The sequence below is a fragment of the Narcine bancroftii genome, chromosome 1 (genome assembly GCF_036971445.1).
Source record: "Narcine bancroftii isolate sNarBan1 chromosome 1, sNarBan1.hap1, whole genome shotgun sequence".
Taxonomy (NCBI): domain Eukaryota; kingdom Metazoa; phylum Chordata; class Chondrichthyes; order Torpediniformes; family Narcinidae; genus Narcine; species Narcine bancroftii.
In genome coordinates, this window is record NC_091469.1 from 41,065,849 (window position 1) to 41,085,823 (window position 19,975).

General features: G+C 41.0%; 1 protein-coding gene across 5 annotated transcripts in view; it reads right to left on the reverse strand.

Moving 5' to 3' along the window:
• The window catches only part of tek (TEK tyrosine kinase, endothelial), a 129,754-nt gene that overhangs the window by 103,760 nt on the left and 6,019 nt on the right, over positions 1 to 19,975 (reverse strand). For all 5 annotated transcript variants that reach the window (XR_011353568.1, XR_011353572.1, XR_011353562.1 and 2 more), the window contains exons 2-5: positions 11,936 to 12,241; positions 11,344 to 11,454; positions 9,268 to 9,420; positions 3,558 to 3,689 (exon numbers count right to left, since the gene is read on the reverse strand). Coding sequence is in view for 2 of the 5 variants with exons in the window: in XM_069924654.1 (XP_069780755.1) it covers positions 3,558 to 3,689; positions 9,268 to 9,420; positions 11,344 to 11,454; positions 11,936 to 12,241 (702 nt within the window). In the remaining 3 variants the exon portion in view is untranslated. The remainder of the gene's footprint in view (positions 1 to 3,557; positions 3,690 to 9,267; positions 9,421 to 11,343; positions 11,455 to 11,935; positions 12,242 to 19,975) is intronic.

Below are 19,975 nucleotides of genomic sequence, written 5' to 3' on the forward strand. Positions count from 1 at the left end.
TTAATTAGAGAGAGTGCAACAGGAACACTCAAGAGGCAATCACTAGAGGGGTCATCTACTGAGGTATTATGGGTAGTGATCAAAAATATTATGTGCAATCATTCTGACTGGTTTATGCTTATAGGCTTTCCAGCAATCACTGAGAGATAGATGTATAGATATAAAGACAGATTATGTTAAGATGCAAAAGCACAGGCTTACTGTACTAACTTTCCCTAATATTGACCAGGGCGTCCTCAGTGCCAGAAGTTCTGATGGGGCAGAATCTGTTTGGTGCATCCAGACGGATTTCTGAAAACAAAATATAGACAGTCGAACCAGGAGAGGGACCATTCTGGACCTTGTATTGGGAAATGTGCCTGGCCTCTAAAGCATTTTGGGAATGGTGATCAAGATTCCTTTCATTTCAAGGCAGTTATGAATAAGGCCAGTAGTTGGGAAATGCTTGAACCTATCATTTAGGAAGAAATAGTGAGATTTCTGGATTGAAATTGTTCCATCAGGCAGATGAAGCATGGATTCAGGAAGGGCAGATCCTGTTTGACAAATTTACTGGAGCTCTTTGAGGATATAATGAGCACAGTGGATAGAAGGGTACAGGTAGATGTGGTACTTCCAGAAGGTAATAAAGGGGAGGGCAAGCAGCCAGATGTGGTGGTGCACATTGGTAGGGAATAGGATGAAGTCTTGCAAAATTAATATGGGGAGTTAGGATGCAAGTTTGAAAAGTAGAACCTCTGAGGTGATAATCTCTGAATTACAACCAGAGCCACATGCCAGTGAGAGTAGGAGTGCTGGTGAAACTCAACAGGTCAAGCAGCATTCATAGCAGTGATTCTCAACCTTTTTCTTTCCACTCACATACCACTTTAAGTATTCCCTATGCCATAGGTGCTCTGTGATTAGTAAGGGATTGCTTAAGGTGGTATGTGGGTGGAAAGAAAAAATTTGAAACACACTGTTTTAATCGTACCAAATTGACTCGTTATGTGCACGGTTTCATAATTCCAAAGGAAATGGGCCAATGACAGTTTTTCTCAAGCAAAATATTTCATTAACAATTGGGTCTAGAGCAGTGATTCTCAACCTTCCCTTCCCACTCACATACCACCTTAAGTAATCCCTTATTAATCACAGAGCACCGAAGGCATTGGGATTACTTAAAATGGTATGCAAGTGGAAGGTAAAAGGTTGAGGACCACTGATCTATAGGAAGTAAAGGGTAACCAATGAGAATCCAAAAATATTTTAAGAAATCAAGGGTGATGGGGGTTCCCTAAGGATAAGAATGGGAATTCACATGTAGGGACCCAGACGGAAAAGGTTTTTAATTAATATTTTGTGACTGAGCAGGATAAGCACCATTTGGAAGGGAGGGAGGTATAAAGATTGACAGAAACTTATAAAATGAATAGAAAAGTTGGAAAAAGGAAAGTTGGTTCCACAAGTAACTCAGACTGGAACTCGGAGATAGACTCAAGATTTGGGCAAGTAAATTTAGGACAGAGGTGAAGAGGAAGTTGTTTGACTAGAGGGAAGTGCATCTGTGGAATTCTCTGCCCAAGGGAGCAGTAGAGGCTGCCTTTTTGAATGTATTTAAAATACAGTTAGATATATTTTTGCATTGTAAGAGAAATGAGGATTATGAGAAAAAGGAAGATAGATGGAGTCGAGTACACAGCCATGATTTCATTAAATGGTGCAGCAGGCTTGATGCGCCAGATGGCCTACTTCTACTCCTATTTATGTTTTTTAACTCTAGGTGTCTGGAATGGACTGCTCGAGTAGTGATGCAAATATGTACAATAATAGCATTTAAGAGTCAGTCCCACACATGAACAGAGATCCATGCAGCACAGGACAGGCCCTTCAGCCAACTAGACCATGTTGGTATTCATGGTTAATCCCATCTGCCTGCATTTAATTTCAGTCCTTTCTGTCCACAGGTCTATCCAAATGTCTTTTGATTATTATTGTGCCCATATCTACACTTTCCTCTGGCAGCTCATTCCAGGTATGAACCATCCACTAAGTGAAGAATTTCCCTAAAACCTAAATCTGTCTCCTCTAGTTCCAAAATCATCTGCCCTGGGAAAATGACCATGCTCCTCATTGGTAAAGTAAATTTCAATAAGATCCCTGTTTAGCCACCTTTCCTCAAGGGAACAAGGACCAAACCTATCCAATCTCTTCCCATAATTCAAACCTTCAAGTCCTGACAACATCCTGGTGAATCTCCTCTATACCCCTTCCAATGTATTTTGATGTCCTTCCTCTTGCTGGAAGACCAGAACTGCACACAATACTCCAAGTGAGATCTCATCAATTGCTTATAGAGATGAACCATGAGTTCCCAATGTTTTTGTCTATACCTAACCAACGAAAGCCAAAAAACTTTCTTCACCACATTATCAAGCTGAGTTACCACTTTAAAGGATATATGCAACTGTACTGCGAGGTTAATTTGTCCCACAACACTCTCCGAGCCCTTCCACTCACTGTGTCAGTCCTGCCCTGGTTTGACTGACCAAAGTGCATTTCCTTACACTTGTCAAAGTTAAATTCCTTTTGCTACTTCTTTGCTCACCTACCCAACTGGATCCTGTTGTAAACTACCCCTTCATACTATCCTCTGCCTCCATTTCCTAAGCCAGTTTGGAAGTCAATGGACCAGCTCCCCTTAGACCCCATGTGATTTCATCTTTCAGACTAGCTTGCTATGCAGGACCTTGTCAAATGCTTTTCTAAAGTCCACATATGTAATATCTGTTGCCCTGTCATCATCCAACCTCTGTCACCTCTTCAAAAGAAACTATCAGATACATGAGACCTGATCTGCTATGCAGACAACTTTGCTGACTACCTCCAGTCAGTCTCTGATTTGCCAAATGTTGTTACGTCCTCTCCCTCAGAATCCCCTCCAAATTTTCTGACCACTGATGTCAAGCTCAATGGTCTGGAGTTGCCTGGGTTATCCCTGCTAGCCCTTTTTAAATAATGGCACATTAATCAACCAGTCTTCAGGCACATCACCAGAGTCCAAAGATAATGTAAATATCTCAGCAATGGCCTTCACAATTTCTTCCCTATCCTCCCACAAGGTGAGAATACAGTTCATCAATCCCTGAGGATTTTTCCCTTTAATGCATTCCAATGCTGCCAAAATCTCTTCCCTGTTAGATCTAATATGGTCAAGTCAATGAACTGCCACAGTCATTGACACATAATACTTAAGCCACTGAAAATCAGACATCTCGTGATTTTATTCCAGTGAAAACATTTGTAGCCAGTTAGAAAAAGAAATAAGCATAACCTAAATAAAATAATCAAATAAAAGTCACTGAACATGAAATAAAACATGTTGGCTACCTCAAGGAATTTCAGAAATAAACCAAATCCTGAGATGGAAGATGGGGTGTCCAATGCCATGTTTCAAAACCATTTAAAAAAAAATCATTGCTAAAATAATCAGAAACTTTTGGTTAGATCCTTGCCTATTGACACCAGTATGGAAACAAAAGCATTTTAAGGCATTATCATACTGGAGTAATGCTTACCTATTTCACAATGTATGCCCATGAAACCTGGTGGGCAGATGCAATGTCCTAAGTCATCATGGCAAACCCCTCCATTCCGACACACTGGACAGTGCTTTGCGCATTTAGCTCCCCACTTTCCAGTTTCACACTCTGTAATTCCAATACTGCATCATTAGTGGAGGATTCTGCAATGCAGCTGACAAAGGCAGCCTTCATTAGAAACCACAAATGTTACAGAGCATATGTCATACATTTCTCAGAAACTTGCAAAAATTATAGGATTGAACCATTCTATTGCACGGGAGACTGTGTCAAAACAATCCAGTTGTGCTGACCAAAATGGTCTTTTATCCCACTTCCCAGCTTCTACGCGTCACAGCTTTTCAGTTGCTATCAAATTGCTTTTCCAATATAGTGAGATTGTCTTTGTCCAATGAAAAAAAGTTGTTACAAGGCAACACCGGGCAAAGAGCTTATTCAGTGATGAAGAACATTTGAAGGGAGGACAGGCAGAATGGTTTATGGCCAATTTTGTAATAATAAAAATTGGGAATGTGCAACAAATCAAAACTGAAGTATGAGTTAGCTGGATACATTTGTTGGACTGACATGGGTAAGTTAGAAAGAGAGGGTTCAGAAAATACATCCCAACTATTGGAAATCATGGATTGAAAGAGCTTAGAAAGATATGGAGCAAATGCAGGCATGAGGGGTAACAGACTCCAGGAAGCAGCAGAGCAGCACAGGGGACCAGAAATGGGAAGAACACCCTGACAAGGAGAAGCAGAGGTGATGTCCCTACAGGATGGTGACCACGACAACAGATCAATGAGAGCCTCAGTGGCTGAAAGACCCACACAGGCTTTGGGCTACTTGCGGATGGGAACTCACTCAAGCTGTGAGCTGCTGGAGACTGGCTCATGGGAACCAGGTGGCAGAGTTGGAATTTGAGAGGTTACAGAGGACAAGAAAGATTCCCAAAGGGCCTTGGGTGCTGAATGCTTCCTGTTCATGTAGGAGGTTTGGATATGGATCTTAGGTTGCCAATGTATAGCTGCAGATGCTGCAATAGTGCTGGAGTAAAATGCAGACTGCACTTTACACTTTTGTGAATGTAAGGTTACAAATAACAATGAAGCAGAGGGAAATTGAGCCTCAGTAATGATGTCTGATACAGCTAAAACAACCTGTAATTTGATGAACAATGTCTATCAAGGGACACAACCAATTAAGCCGTTTCCCCAGCCAGAAGCATATTCTTATTTTCATCATATTTATTCCGGTCACTTTAGTTTCATTGATGAAGGGCAGCAGAAACAAGGCTGGACACAAAGGGATATAGTTACTGGTAGGGAAGTTATTGGGAAAATTGTTCATACATCTGTCCAGATGTCTTTTGAATATCAAAATTGTAAGCACTTCTACAGATTCCTCTGGCAGCTTGTTCCAGAACAGACGATTCTCGGAGTGAAATAATTGTTCCTCAGGTCCCCTTTAAATCTTTCTTCTCTCATTTTAAACCCAAGCCCTCAAGTTCTAGAATCATCTCTCCAGGGGAAAAAAAAATATCTGCAAGGATTCACTTTATCCACTCTTCTACTCATCATTTTCTAAATCTTTCTAAGATTGCCTCTCAGCCTCCAACGTGCCAGGGAAGAAAAACCCAGCCTTTCTAAACTCACCCTAACTATCTTTATATTTTTATTTTTCAAGAATAAACAAACATACAGAAAATTTGTAGAGTATATAACATAGATGTCAAAAAATTAAAAAACATAGCAAAATTATCAAACTTATAGAGCACATCCATGTTATAAAGTACAATTTGTAATTGTATCCCAAAAAGCCCTCACCTCTTTGCCCCGTCTATAAACTGGAATTCTACATTTAAAAGTGTGTTTTGTTTCTGGAGTAATACAGTAAGTTGCTGGAAATTGAGTTTTATATGTAGAGAAGATTAAAAAAAAGGGCAAGACAAAAAAATGAGTGAAAAAAATAGTCCTTAAGGTTATGAAAATAATTCAGGAAGGGTCCCTACTCCATTTGAAACTTTTTATTTGTATTACTAACTGAATAGTGAATCTTTTCTAGATTTAAACAAGACAAAATATTCCTCAGCCACTGAGTGTAGGTAGATAGGGCAGCATCCCTCCATCTTATTAATACTGCACGTCTAGCCAAAAGAGAGGTGAAGGACAGAGTGCGATATTGGATTGGATTTAAATGAACGCCATCTTCTCCAGTGGTACTAAAAATGGCAACCAAAGAGTTGGGTTCCAGATTTAAATTAAGGATTAGAGACAAGGTTTGGAAAACATCCCTCCAGTATTTTTCAAGGCTTGGACATGCCCAGAACATGTGACAAGGAAGTCTCACCACTCTTACATTTGTCACAACAGGAATCCACATTTGAGTAAATACAAGATAATTTGACTTTGGACATGTGAGTCCTATGCACAACTTTAAATTGCAACGAACAGTGACGGGCACAGAAAGAAGAATTAACCAACTTAATATGGAATTCCAATCCTCATCCAACAGTGAAAGGTTCAAGTCCTGTTCCCAGGCAGTTTTGATGTTATCAAGAGGGGCATGTCTTAAACCTGCCAACTTATCATAAATAATAGATATTAAGCTTTGGGTGAGGGTTGTAAACTAAGAAACACATCAAGAGTATTTGTACCAGGTATCCCGGGGATGTTTGGTAACTGAGAGTGGAAAAAGTGCCTGATTTGTACAAAGAAGGCTGAGAAGAGATTCACTAGGTTGCTGCCAGAGATGGAGCATTTCAGTAATAAAACTGGATTAAATAATGAATAAGAAGAGTTTCAGCCACTTTCCTTCTCTAACCCAGAGAGTCTGATTCACCCACAGTGTTCCTCCAGGAGTAGCTGGGCTTGCTTTCCTTGGAGTAGAGGAGACAGAGGGATTCCTGATGGAGGTACACAAGATTTTAAGTGACATAGGGAGCATAGATTATTGGAAACATTTTCTACTTAGCAGAGGTGTGGAAAAAAACTAGAGTGGATATGATGAGTAAATTGGCAGATGATATAAAAACTTGTGGTGTTGCAGAGAAAGATTGGGTCAAGATATAGCATGATACAGATCAGTTGGAGAGTTGGATAGTAAAATGGCAAATGCTATTTAATCTAGACAAATGAAGGACAAACAAGGGAGAAACACAAACACTTTAGATGCTGGAATCTTGAACAGCTCATTGTTAGAAATATGCACAGTAATCGGTAGGCCCCTCGGGATTGCTCATGAAAAGAACGACTTCAAAGTCCCAAATGTGATGCCACAGGTAGTTAACATGATAAGAAGACAATGTGATGTTTGCTGTCATTGTCCCTGGCATAGGAAATAGGAGCTGGGATGGCATGCCAAAATTTTAGGAAACCTTGCTCAGACTGCAGTTAAGAGTATTGTATGCCACTCTGAAGGAAGATAGTGATGGTGCTTCAGAGATGATACACCAGGAATTTGCCTGAATTAAGCATTTTAGATGCAAGGAGAGATATGATAGGCTTGATTTGTCTTCCCATAAATGGAAGGAAAATTGTGAGCAGGCTCTACAAATGGGGTTGAGGATCTCTCAGACAAGAGGATGTAGGTTTAACATAAAAGGGTGAGAGAGGATCTGAAAGAGTCTTGAATTGCCATTATTAAGAAGCATCTAGACAAATACTTGAATCAATAAGGCATAGCAGAATATAAATCTAATGCAGCAAATAGGATTCGTGTGGATAGATACACAGCATGGATGTGGAGGACTGAGAAGACTGTTTCTTGATTTTTTTATTCTGTTATTCTCTGCATTTCATCATGACTATTTCTCACGCAAAAGCCAAACTTGCTTTTTTTTTGTCAGAATTAAACTTTGGATGGAAGAGTGAGGATAACTTTTCACCGATTTTCGTATTTAATTTTCCATTTCAACCTTTGCCATATTGCTGAAAATTACAAGAAGAAACATACCTCCTTATTTAAAAACTGCTGGAATAATGGCATTTCCAAGAGTATAAGATCAAAGAGTACAACCCTCATCTTCCATAAACTAATAAAGTTAAACTTTAATTGTCATATTTAAAGGTGTACTGTGATGTTGGCAACTATGCACAAAAGATGCAGCAATATTAAAATCAGGAGAGAAGCAAAATAATTATTTTCCATTTTACTACTGTACAAATACAGTAAGGTGAATGAGCAGTGGAACAGAAGGAAGTCATTTAACCCCTTCAACTCATTCACTTTCAGTTGAATCTTTGCTAAATAACATCCTAAATCTATCTGCCTTAATTCTCTTCCTAACAAAACTTATCAAGCTGAGTTTTAAGATTTTCCATTGAGCCCAAGCCACAGGTTTTTGGTGACAAATCTTGTGTGAAGTCTACTTTCTTAATGCTACCCCTTAGCACCTGCTTCTGAGACTTAGGCTTTGCCCTGGACTCAGGCCAGAAGAAGTAATTTGCCTCTATCATCTCATTGAAATTAAATCCAAACTGAAGGGAATACAACTTTAAGTTCTGCAGTTTAAATCCTATTGTATTCTAAAAGAATACATAAGGATCCAGATCATTTACAGATGTGGGCAGAGAAATTGCAGATGCCGTTCAATCAAAACAAGGGCAAGATGTTGCCCTTTTGAAGGGTAAATGTAAGGAGCACATTTACAGTTAATGGCTGGACTCCTCAAAGTGTTTATGAACAGAGAATCTGATGGGATTGAGGTCCATAGTTCATTCAAAGTGCCACACAAGTATATAGTGTGGTAAAGAAGGCATATGATATGCTTGGCTTCATTGGCCAGGGTACTGAGTATGAAATATAGGCATGCTGCAGCTATAATTTTAAAAATTGTTAAGTTACACTTGGACTATTGTGTGCAATTCTGGTCGCCCACGACAGGAAGGATGTGCAGGAGTACAGAAGAGATTCACCTGGATTAAAGAATATGACATGGGGAGAGTTTCAACAAACTTAGGTTGTTTTCATTTGAGTATCACAGGCTGATAGAAGGTTTTTAAATTTTGATAGGCATTGACAGGATAGATGATCAGAATTTATTTCCCAGGGTAAATCTATTAGATTAATTTATTAGATGACATATGTTTAAGATGAGGATTGGGGACTTAAAATGAGATGTCTGGGACAAGTTTTTTTAAACACATGGAGAATGGTAGGTGCTTGAAACAGATGGCCGGGAATAGCGGTGGTAGCAGAGAGAATAGTAGGATTTAAGAAACTTCTAGATAACCGCATGAATATGCAGGGATAGAGAGATATATATTAAGTGCAAGCAGAAGAACAAACAAAGAATTGCTGGAGGAACTCAGCGAGTCTGCCAGTTTTAGTTTAACTTGGGTATCATGTTCAACACTGACACATGGGCTCCAGAGCCTGGTCTTGTGCTGTGCAATTCCATGTTCACCAGCTCTTACAATTTCTCACTTTCAACTCTGACATCAGTCCCATCACCAGATGCCTGTTAGAAAATCTTCTAAAACCAAAATGTTGCAGATGCTGAGAGTCTGAAATGAAAACAAAATGCTGGGAAACAATACTTGTAGATACATGAACAAAGTTAACAAATGGAGTTATGGCATGACATGGAGGATAAAATCAGAAACTTCAGCTCTGCTTATCTCTGTGTTTCTAGCATTTTCTATTAATAATTTTGATTTAAAATATACAGTAGTTAATTAAAAGCATTTCTAAGTCTTACTTCTGACTATCAACCGGGTAAAGGCTGTCGTTGAAATTCCCTGTCCGATCAGAAATGCGGAGTAGACACCTGCATTCTCCAAGCTGACTGACTGAATATGGTATTTACATGTGTTAGAGATGTCAGTTTGTGGCACGGAGGAGATAAATATATCTGAAACAAAAAAATAAAATGTTAAGAAAAATGCAAAATAAATGTTAAATAGAACAAAGGTTGCAAATTAAATGATGACACAATTCCCTAGCTTCTGATGAAAAGAAGGGATGCTCATTGAAAAGCCCTTTCATAATTTCTAGATATTCCTGTCTTATATTCTTTTCTTCCAGCCAAACTACATTATTTCTGCACATTATTCATCATCTACCATGTATCTGTCCTTTTCATCAGCCAACTTGTTTCCTGCTGCAATTCATCATTATCCCCTTTTTTTCCCCCCTTATCAATACTGCAGGGTTCTGCAGTGTGACAAATTCAGCAACTGTGGCATGCCTTAGATCAATTAAAAGCAATATCCAAAAGATAACATATTTTGTTGATAAACCTGTTATGCCTTATCGAAAACCTTCTGGAAATCCAGCAACACCATAACAGTTCCATTATTCAATTCTATGTTTAACTTCAGCATTAACTTCTGACGGCCAGATCTCCTTGGTACTGGTGAGGATTACAAAGCATGAAGCATTGAATGGAGAGACAGGTGGGTTGACAGGTGGCCACAGGAACTCTGCTTCTGCTCTGTCCATGAAGGGAGTCGATGAGAGAAAAAATACACAAAATAGATAGATGGTCAATTTATGATCATAGGTTCTGTCCATAATGGCAGAGAAGAAGCACAGTTTATGATGGATAAACTTGCGTTGCTTTCTCTGGAGGATTGGAGGCTGAAGGGTGGCCCAATAGAAGTTTATAAAATTATGATTGGCATTGATAAGGTAGGGTGTTATAATCTTTATCCCAGAACAAAAATGACTCAGATCAGAATTACACCCTTTCTCCAATACATTCTGTCTTCTATGGACCTGTCAATTCTGAATCCATCTCATAAATTTGCAGGTGATCCAATGCATCTGTACTTCTGATTCAGCCTACCATGAGATATCTTATCAAATGCCTTCTCAGACCTATGAAGATAACATCCACTGTCCTACCCCCATCAACATCTTTGTCACCTCCTGAAAAACTCCATTACATTTGTAGGACGTTACCTGCCCTGTCCAAAGCCATGATGACTGTCCCTAATCTGACCTTGCCTTTCACCATAAATTGTCCATGCCAACCAAGTTGTCAATCTTAGCTTGTCTCATTTGCCCCCATTTGGTCTATCTCTCTCTAAAGCTTTCCTATCCACGTACCCCTATCTAAATGCCTTTTAACTAATTTGAAACTTATCGGAGGTGGTAGGTTAACTGGGTGCAATTAGGTCTCATGGGCCAAAATGGCCTGTTATCATGCTGTAAAATTTAAAACTGTTGCAAATACTCACTTCTACTTCCTCTGGGGAGTCCTACCATTCTTTGTGAGAAAAAGGTGCCTCCTCAGTTCTTTATAAATGGTTCACCTCTCACTGAAAATATATGTGCTTCAGTTTTAGATTGCCCTACCCTGGGCAAAAGAGAATGACTATTTACCTTATTAATGCCCCTCATGATTATATGTACCTCTATAAGGACATCCTAAGGCTTACTAAGCTCCCAAGACTATCCAACCTCTCCTTATAATTCATGCCCACCAAACCCAGCATTGTTCTACTAAATCTTTTTCTGCACCCTATCCAGCTTAATAGTGTGTTTCCTTGAGCTGGGTGATCAGAAATATAGCCATTACTCCAAGTAGAGTTGAGGGGGAATTTGAGATCCTGGGGTCTTGCAGGATAATTAAAGTTGGGAAATGTGAGAAACCAGTATAAGATCACCTCAAAGTAAAATTATTTACTGACAGAGAAATGTTTGAATTTGAAAGTCAACTGGGCAAAATACTATTTCTTTGTATTTAGCACCAAGATGACGAGAAGGAGCATTTAAACACAATATTTATTTAATCCGAGGATATTAGATTACAGTTAAGCAGTTTTATTACCATTTTGAAAGATCATTAAATCGGCTTCTGTTTGGTGCTGTCGCTGGAACTGAATGGTAACATCTTCACCATTGCTCACAGTGATCGTAATTATCTCTGGCAAGAAATGAGCTGTGAAATAAAATACAATGGTTTTACCAACTCAAATAAATCATATCATTCTGGTTCCAGAAGCATCTATTCAGGGTCATATTTAAGAACACTGAGTTGTCAACATCATGCTTATGCACTAACACTCTCACCTAAAAAGTAACAATCCATTTTAATATTCAAGGAGATCTCATTGCAGGTCACATATAACAGAATTCTTCCTCTATTACATGTGAGATCAGTGAGATCCATGGATTTATAACACAGAGAATGCCATTGTGCCTTCTGTCTCTAATTAGTTCCACAAATTTTTTTTTTTAATTTTATACAATTCCCTTTGAAAGTTCCTTGGATGCAGAAGAGAGAGGAAAGGATGAAGAAGAGGGGGCAGATGAAGAAGAATGTTTGAATGCAATTCATAAACAATGCACCAGTCTATACTCATCACCTTCCAAATTGACATGTTCCTGTACCTGTGTGCACAGGTACACATCTGATTTACCTTCTTGTGACATCTTAATTGTAGTAATTCTGGTGACTTTGTCTTTCACTCTACCCTCACAAAAGAATACTCCAATGCCTTCATGATTCTTGTCTGTGTTCCACAAAACATGCGATGAGTAATTTTCAGTCTTGTTCTGTTTCAGAGGGCTCTGTGGCTGATCGGTGTAGGCTTCAATATCCCGTGCTATTAATATCTGATCAGGCGGGGGTGAGCCATGAAGAACACACGTGAAAGAAGTTTCCAAAGTGGAGATTAGAGGTCTGGTGTTTATTAGTGTCATGTCCAGCAATGTCTCAGCTAAATCTGCAGCCAAACAAAAAAACATACAAGTTAGAGATATCCCAAATGTACAATCAAAGCCAAAGAGATATTTCAGATGTTCAAAATAGTAATTCAAGTGCCGCAGCAAATTTGTGCTCAGTAGTATTCCACAAACAATGATCTCAATATTGAGTGGCAAATTTGTTTTTGCAATATAAAAATAATAAGAGTGGAAAATATGCAGCAGGAGAGGCTATGAAGAGAGACACTGCTAACATCTTGGATAGTTACAGTATTTGTTATTTTCAGTATTTGTTATTTTAATTTCAGATTTTTAGCATCTGCAGGTTTTTTTGGATTTTCAAACTTCTGTTATTAATCTCTGATCTTTGAATAATTCCAAAATATTTATATATAATAAGAAGATTTTGTGACCATGGTGATGGGGGAACTTGCTGGTGTCGGTTGACTTCATGAAGCAATGCCTCTCATGGATATCTTATTGGGACAGTAGGTCAGAGCTTGTAATGGACCTGGCCAGGTTTGCGACCACCTCCCACTTTCTGCATTCCATAGAACAATATAGCACAGAAACGGGCCCTTCGGCCCCTTGTTGTGAGTGAGAAAACAGATTCGATGGGTCTCAGAAGCAAGGACTCTGAATACAGTCTGGCAGTAAATGATTTTATTTACAGAAGGCGCACATGGGAAAATCATAACAGGAATAAAACACACACATAAACACTATGAACTAGATATATACAATCATGGAAAAAGCAATACAATACCTGCCACCCCTTGACTCAGTACAGGCATGGCTCTATGCTACTTAGGATGCTAACTAAAAAGCTCTAAAACAGTGTACTCCTCTCCAATGATTTCTCCAGCATTGTTCCACTGTTCTTGTGAGCAGTGTGGTCTCTCAAAGATGCAAAGAGAAAGAACCGAGCACATGTGGCACCTTTTTTAGTGCTGGAAGGCTGGGGAGTCCAGCCCAGGTAATTTACAGGGACAAATTGTTCGGTGTCAGCAAAGTCTGATCGATTACAACAGCTAATAATAGCACAAGGCCAAGTACATAGTCACTTAAAAGGGCCAATGGTCAGGTGGGCACTGATGGTGGGTTGGGTAGGTAATGTGTCTTCCAACTAGGTAAGGGGCAGTGCTGTCACGTGACAGCCACGACCCTCCACAATACAATCCACTCCTCGGAAGTCACACCACTCTCCAATCATTGCATGCAATATAGTGAAAGAGAAACCTTTAACAGACTGATAAGTCATGGTTACAAATATTTCTAAGCTTAAAATTATATAATATACAGCATTAATAAAAGACAGACATGCCAGACATCTGGCAAACACAATGTAATAATATACAGAAGACAATAACGAGAATGAGAGCAGTCGCCCAGTGGATGATAGTTGCCCACCATCCCCCAGAGAACCAAATGGCCACCAGTTTTCCCATGATGTTATGCTGGAAGAAGTGGTCCCTCAATTTTTGAATTTTAGCCACTGAGTCCCAAATATGAGCGGTCAAGTGGGTGATGCTGCTCTACTCCTTACCAATCACAGCAGAGGTACCACCATTAGCAGCAAGTTGGTAATCCACGGCCATTCAATTCTGCAGGGCGACTATCCTGATGGCCGTCAGCTCTCCACTATTCAAGTCAGGGGACCTTTGGTATGTTGCAGTGCTACTGTGGTTTCGTTGGCCATGTCACATCATCTGGGTGACCTCACAGGATAATCAACCCATGCCATACCTAGGAAAGGCCAACATCCAAAACCTCTCCACCTCCGTAATAGCCCTCTTCTCCTGGTGGCTGCTGTATGCTTGATGGCCCCAAGGTTGACTAGGGCACTATGAATGCTGGAAAGCAGCAACCATATCAGCTCGCAGAGAGCCATAGGTAGCAGGCAAACAGCTGGCATTCGAACAGGCTATAATGAGCGGCAGCTTCAGACAGAGATTTTGTCAAGAAGTCGAGTAGAACTCTGCACCCTTGGATCTTCTGCCAGAGGCTCCATTTTGTGACTGCCTCACTAGCCAAGAGTGTCAACAGCTTGCTTTGCTTTGTTAAAAGCAACCTGTTGTTCAGGTCCCCATAAGAATGTGGTCTTCTTACGAGAGACCCTATAGAATGGTCCAAGGAACATGGTAAGGTGGGGTTTGTGCTGCCGCCAATAACCTTGGAGGCACACAAAGCTTTGGGTGTTGGTTTTATTTGAGTGGATGGCAAAATTCAAAATTTTATTCTTGGCAGTCTCAGGAATATCTCTTTGGCCTGAGTTCTATTGTATTCTAAGCAACTGGACATTCTGGCTGGGGCCCTGCACCTTATCAATATTAATGCACAATCCTGTTTCCTGAGAGGAGATTAGTATATGAAAGGCCCTGAGACAATGGTCTCGCACGGGGAATTGACACCTCGCGGGAAGAGGATATGCATTGTAAATTGTGAGAGATTAAGCCACGGGCAGATAGTGAGGCTATGAATATAGCCTTGTATTTTGTCTCGCGCCCAGACAAATGCAAATTGATCTTGGAAGTTGGGATGGAGGGGAGGAGGGGAATGGAAAAGAATGCATTAGCTAAATCCACCACTGCATACTAAGTCTTGTCTGGGTGCCCCACAATATCCTCCACTAGGGTGACGATGTTGAGCACGGTGGTAGCGAGAGGGGGACAGACTTGTTGAGGTGTCTGTAGTCCATTGTCATGTGCTACATTCCATTCTTTTTGCAGACAGGCCAGACAGGACTGTGGGTCTAATTAAGCCCTCCTTCAGTCGGGCTTGGACGGCTTCAGTGATATCTTGGTGTCTCCTCGGCACTCTGTATTGTTCGCTACAGACAACCTTGGAGGGAGGAAGGGAGGGGGGAACAACGACTGATTCCCTTTTGGCTGCCCCAACTACGACTGTAGCCCACGTGACCCCAAATGTAAACTTACCCCTGTTAATATAAAGGAATAAGGTACTGATCCCTAGAATGCATTCAGGCGAAGCTGCTATCAGAACTGCTATGTGTTGAGGAGGTTGGTTCCCGATGGCCTTGCAGAGAGTGATTTCTCTCGCAGGTAAAAGGGAAACCCCTAACCCCTCTATTTGCATCTGTGTCCCTTTCCACCCTGCAAGGTTGCCCGGGATGATGGTGACGTGGGAGTGGGTGGGGGCGAGTCTGACGGCGAGCGATGGCCGTGACCATATGGGGGGTCACAGCACTTTGCTTTGGGGGCAATGGCTGCGGATGGCCCCCCACTTGGTGCAGATCCTGACCAGTTATCCCGCTAGCGCGCTGGTCACCCTGGTGTTTTCTAAAAAGTTGCGATCGGTGGCTCCCTTGTAAATGTCGTTCACCAGTGTCAACTCCCTAATGATTTAGCCTTGGGGAAACCCGAAGTCTTAAGAAGGGAGACCACGTGGTGCCCAATTTTCTTTCCATGCAAGTCTAACTGCTTGGACTAGTCCAATGCTTTACCATGGTCCCCCAGCATGCTGGCCAAGCTCCCAAATCCCTTCCTCTCGTTGGACCATCCATGAATTCTATCCTTAGTGATTGCAGTGCCTTTCTTGCCCCATTCCAGAAAATCCTTCCCTGCTTCTGTGTTCAGCCAAGACCTTTGAGACTCTGCTCACAGCAGCAATTGTTGTAAGTGAGGAAACAGATTCAATGGGTCTCAAAAGCAAGGACTCTGAACATAGTCTTGCAGTAAATGATTTTATTGACAAAAGACATGCATTTGAAAATCGTAATGGGAATAAAACACACACCACAAACTAGGTACATACAATCAAGGAAAAAAATGATACCCGTCACCCCTTGACTCAGTGCAGGCACGGCTCTATGCTACTAGGTACACCAACTAAAACTCTCCCAAACACATATTGGGTGATTGCTTTGCAGTCCAATCCACAAGGATGACATTGAACTTACAGCTGCCTGTCTCTTTAATTCTCCTCACCATTTTCAATCTCATCTGCCTGTCCTGTTGCCTCCTGCATTGATTCCAAAGAAATGCAGCATATGGTGCTTGATGAACAGCGTCCTATCTTTTGTCTGGATGTGATACAATACTCAGAATTCAATAGTTTCCATGAATGCTTCCTGACTTTTAAATGCTTCCAGCATTTTCGATTTTATTTTGGATCTCCATCATCTACATATTATCTTTAGATTTTTCTTTTTTCTCTCTTATCAAAATATCTCAGCCTTATCATCCATCTCCCCAATAAATTTTCTATGTTCACTCCTGTTGTGGTGGATTACACATTCTCATCAATCAGAATGAAGCAGTTTCTCATTATTCACTAGTTCAGTGGTCCCCAACCTTTTTCTTCCAACTCACATACCACTTTAAGTCTTCTCTATGCCATCGGTGCTCTGTGATGAGTCAGGGATTGCTTAAGGTGGGATGTGAGTGGGAAGGGAAGGTTGAAATATTTTGTTACCAAAATATTTTTCTTGAGAAAAATTGTCATTGGCCCATTTCCTTTGGAGTTATGGAACCCTGCACATAACAAGTCAATTAGGCACGATTAAAGCAAGTGGTTTTCAAATTTATTTCTTTCTACCCACATCCCACCTTAAGCAATCCCTGACTAATCACAAAGCACCTATGGCATAAGGAATACTTAAAGTGATATGGGTGGAATTGGGTGACTGTAAGGAAAGGAGGGAGAGTGCCAGTGCAGAGTACCCCTGTGAAAGTGCCCCTCAGCAACATGTATTCGGCATTGGATACTGCTGGGACGAGTCGTGGGGGTCAGGTCTCTGGCACAGGGGCTGCCCCTGAGGCTCAGTAGGGAAGGAGGGATAAGATCAGGGTAATTGTGGTTGGGGACTCACTTGTCAGAGGGACAGATAGGAGGTTTTTTGGATGAGAATAGGGATCCAGGTTAGTCTGTTGCCTTCCTGGTGCTAGGGTCAGGGATGTCTCTGATCGAGTTCACAGAATTCTGCAAGGGGAAGGTGAGCAGCCAGAAGTCGTGGTCCATGTGGGGATCAATGACTTAGTTAAAAGTGGGGATGAGGTCCTGAAACAGGAATACATAGAATTAGGCAGAAAGTTAAAAAACATGACCTCTCAGGTAGTAATCTCTGGATTGCTTCTGGTGCCACGTGCTAGAGAGGGTAGTAATAGGAGGATGTGGAGGATGAATGTGTGGCTAAAGAGCTGGTGCAGGGAGCAGAGGATAAGATTTTTGGATCATTGGGATCTCTTCTGGGGAAAGTCAGATCTGTACAAAAGGGACGGACTCCACTTGAACTGGAGGGGGACCAATATCCTGGCAAGCAGATTTGCTAGAGCTGTGGGGGAGGGTTTAAACTAGTTTGGCAGGGGGATGGGGAGCAGAGTTTGCAAGCAGTGTCTAGGGTGCATGGCCACCCAGTTAAGAATAATAAAGATGACAAAGGAAGGATGGAGGTTAAGGTAAAAGGTAGAATAGGGAATATATGTGAGGGTCATTCTCTGAAATGCATGTACTTTAATGCAAGAAGCATAGTGAACAAGGTAGATGAGCTTAGAGCATGGATTGGCACTTGGAATCGTGACGTTGTGGCAATTAGTGAGACCTGGTTACAGGAGGGTCAGGACTGGCAACTAAATATTCCAGAATATAAATGTTTTAGATGTGATAGAACAGGAGGGAAAAAAAAGGGGGAGGAGTTGCTCTGCTTGTTAAGGAGGACATTACTGCCGTGAGGTGGCAGGATGGTTTGGAGGGATTATCCAGTGAGGCTGTTTGGGTGGAATTGAGGGGTGGAGGAGGCATGAGGGGACTAATAGGAGTGTATTATAGACCACGAAATGGGCCAAGAAAATTGGAAGAATAAATTTGTAAGGAGATAGCATATATGTGTAATAAACATAAGGTAGTGATCATGGGAGATTTTAACTTCCCTCACATTGATTGGGATACCCATACAGTAAGAGGGCTGGATGGACTAGAGTTTGTCAAATGTGTGCAAGATAGTTTTCTTAATCAATACGTAGAGGAACTGACTCAGGACGGTGTAATACTGGATCTCCTGTTAGGGAACGAGATAGGTCAGGTGTCTGAGGTTAATGTTGGAGAACAAATTGGGTCTAGTGATCACAACTCTATTAGTAGAGGGTCTTTTTAGGGAAGAACAAAGAAGGGCCTAAAGTTGAGGTTCTGGATTGGAGTGTAATGGAAGATTCTAACCTGTTTTTTTAAACTTGCAGCTCTGGGTTCTGCAAGGCTGAGAACCTGCTTGTGTTTTAGAATCAGCAGACATAAGCTAAGTTCCACCAAGGGGCCAGAGATGCAGTTATCTGACGAAAGGACATCTGTGTACCAAGAACATTTAATCTTCCTGCTTGTTTTGGTCACAGACTGTCAGAGGCCTAGCCTTGATGCAAAATAAACCATTGTATTCAAAGTGATAAGCTGAAAATTATGTTATTCGTTAGAAGCCTAGCATGCTAGCTTGCTTGCTTATCTTTCTTGCTGTGCTGGGAATAGGTGTAGTTTTTGGGTAATATAAGCCATGGTCCCACTGCTGAAGTTTGAGACTCTCCGAGAGGTGGAAACATCTCTCAGCAAGAAGAACTTCTGGAGTCCAGCCAACGTCCCGGTCAGGGGAGGTGGAGAAGCTGCTACCGGCGCCCTGACAACCTACTACAAGTGTGCAGTCGTTGCCTCACTTCGGCAGTTGGGACCAGTCCAAGCGTTGATAAGTATAATTGGGAAGGGCTTGCATATTGTAGTGTGAAATCAGCTTTTGAATTTGTAATAAACATTTGTATAATCTGAACTGCTCTCGGTGTGTGTGTGTCTATTTTTTTTTCGGTAGCTCAAACACTGTGACCAACCTAAAACGAACAAAATGAGAGGTATAAGTTTACCCAAGACATGGAGAAAAGCAAATTTCGAAGGAATGAGAATGGCTTTGGGGAGTATTGAGTGGGACATGATTTTTTCAGGAAAGGATGTAAATGAAAAATGGAGAATATTCAAAGAAGAAATTTTGAGAGTACAGAGTAGGTATGTCCCAGTGAGCATCAAAGGAAAGGCTGGAAGTCACAGGAAGCCTTGTTTTTCGAGGAATATTAGAAATTTGGTTAGGAGAAAGAGGGAGGTGTTCAAGAGGTATAAACAGCAGGGTGATGAGAAATTGAAAGAGAACTACAAGGAGTGTAGAAAAAATCATAAGAAAGAAATTAGAAAGGCTAAAAAGAGGCACGAAGAGGCTTTGGCAGGCAGTGTAAGAATAAATCCAAAGGGTTTCTATAAGTACATTAAAAGTAAAAGATTAGTGAGGGATAAAATTGGACCCCTTGTCGATAGGGAGGGTAGGCTATGTGAAAAGTCAGAGGAGATGGGGGAAATTTTAAATGATTTCTTTTCCTCGGTATTCACTTGGGGAAAAAAAATTGTAGCAGTTGAAGTAAAGAAAAATAGTGGTGAGGTCATGAATCATAGAAGGATAACTGAGGAGGTAGTGATGGCAGTATTAAAAAAGATAAAGGTGGACAAATCTCCAGGTCCGGACAATGTATTCCCAAGGACACTCAGGGAGACTAGTGTACAGATAGTGGGGCCATTAACAGAGATATTTAGGATGTCAGAGGATTGGAGGGTGGCTCATGTTGTTCCGCTGTTTAAAGAAAGGGTCCAAATGTAAGCAGGAAATTATAGACCTGTGAGTCTGACGTCTGTGGTGGGTAAGTTGATGGAAAGTGTTCTGAGGGATGGCATTTACAAATATTTGGAAGAACAGGGATTGATAGGAAGTAGTCAGC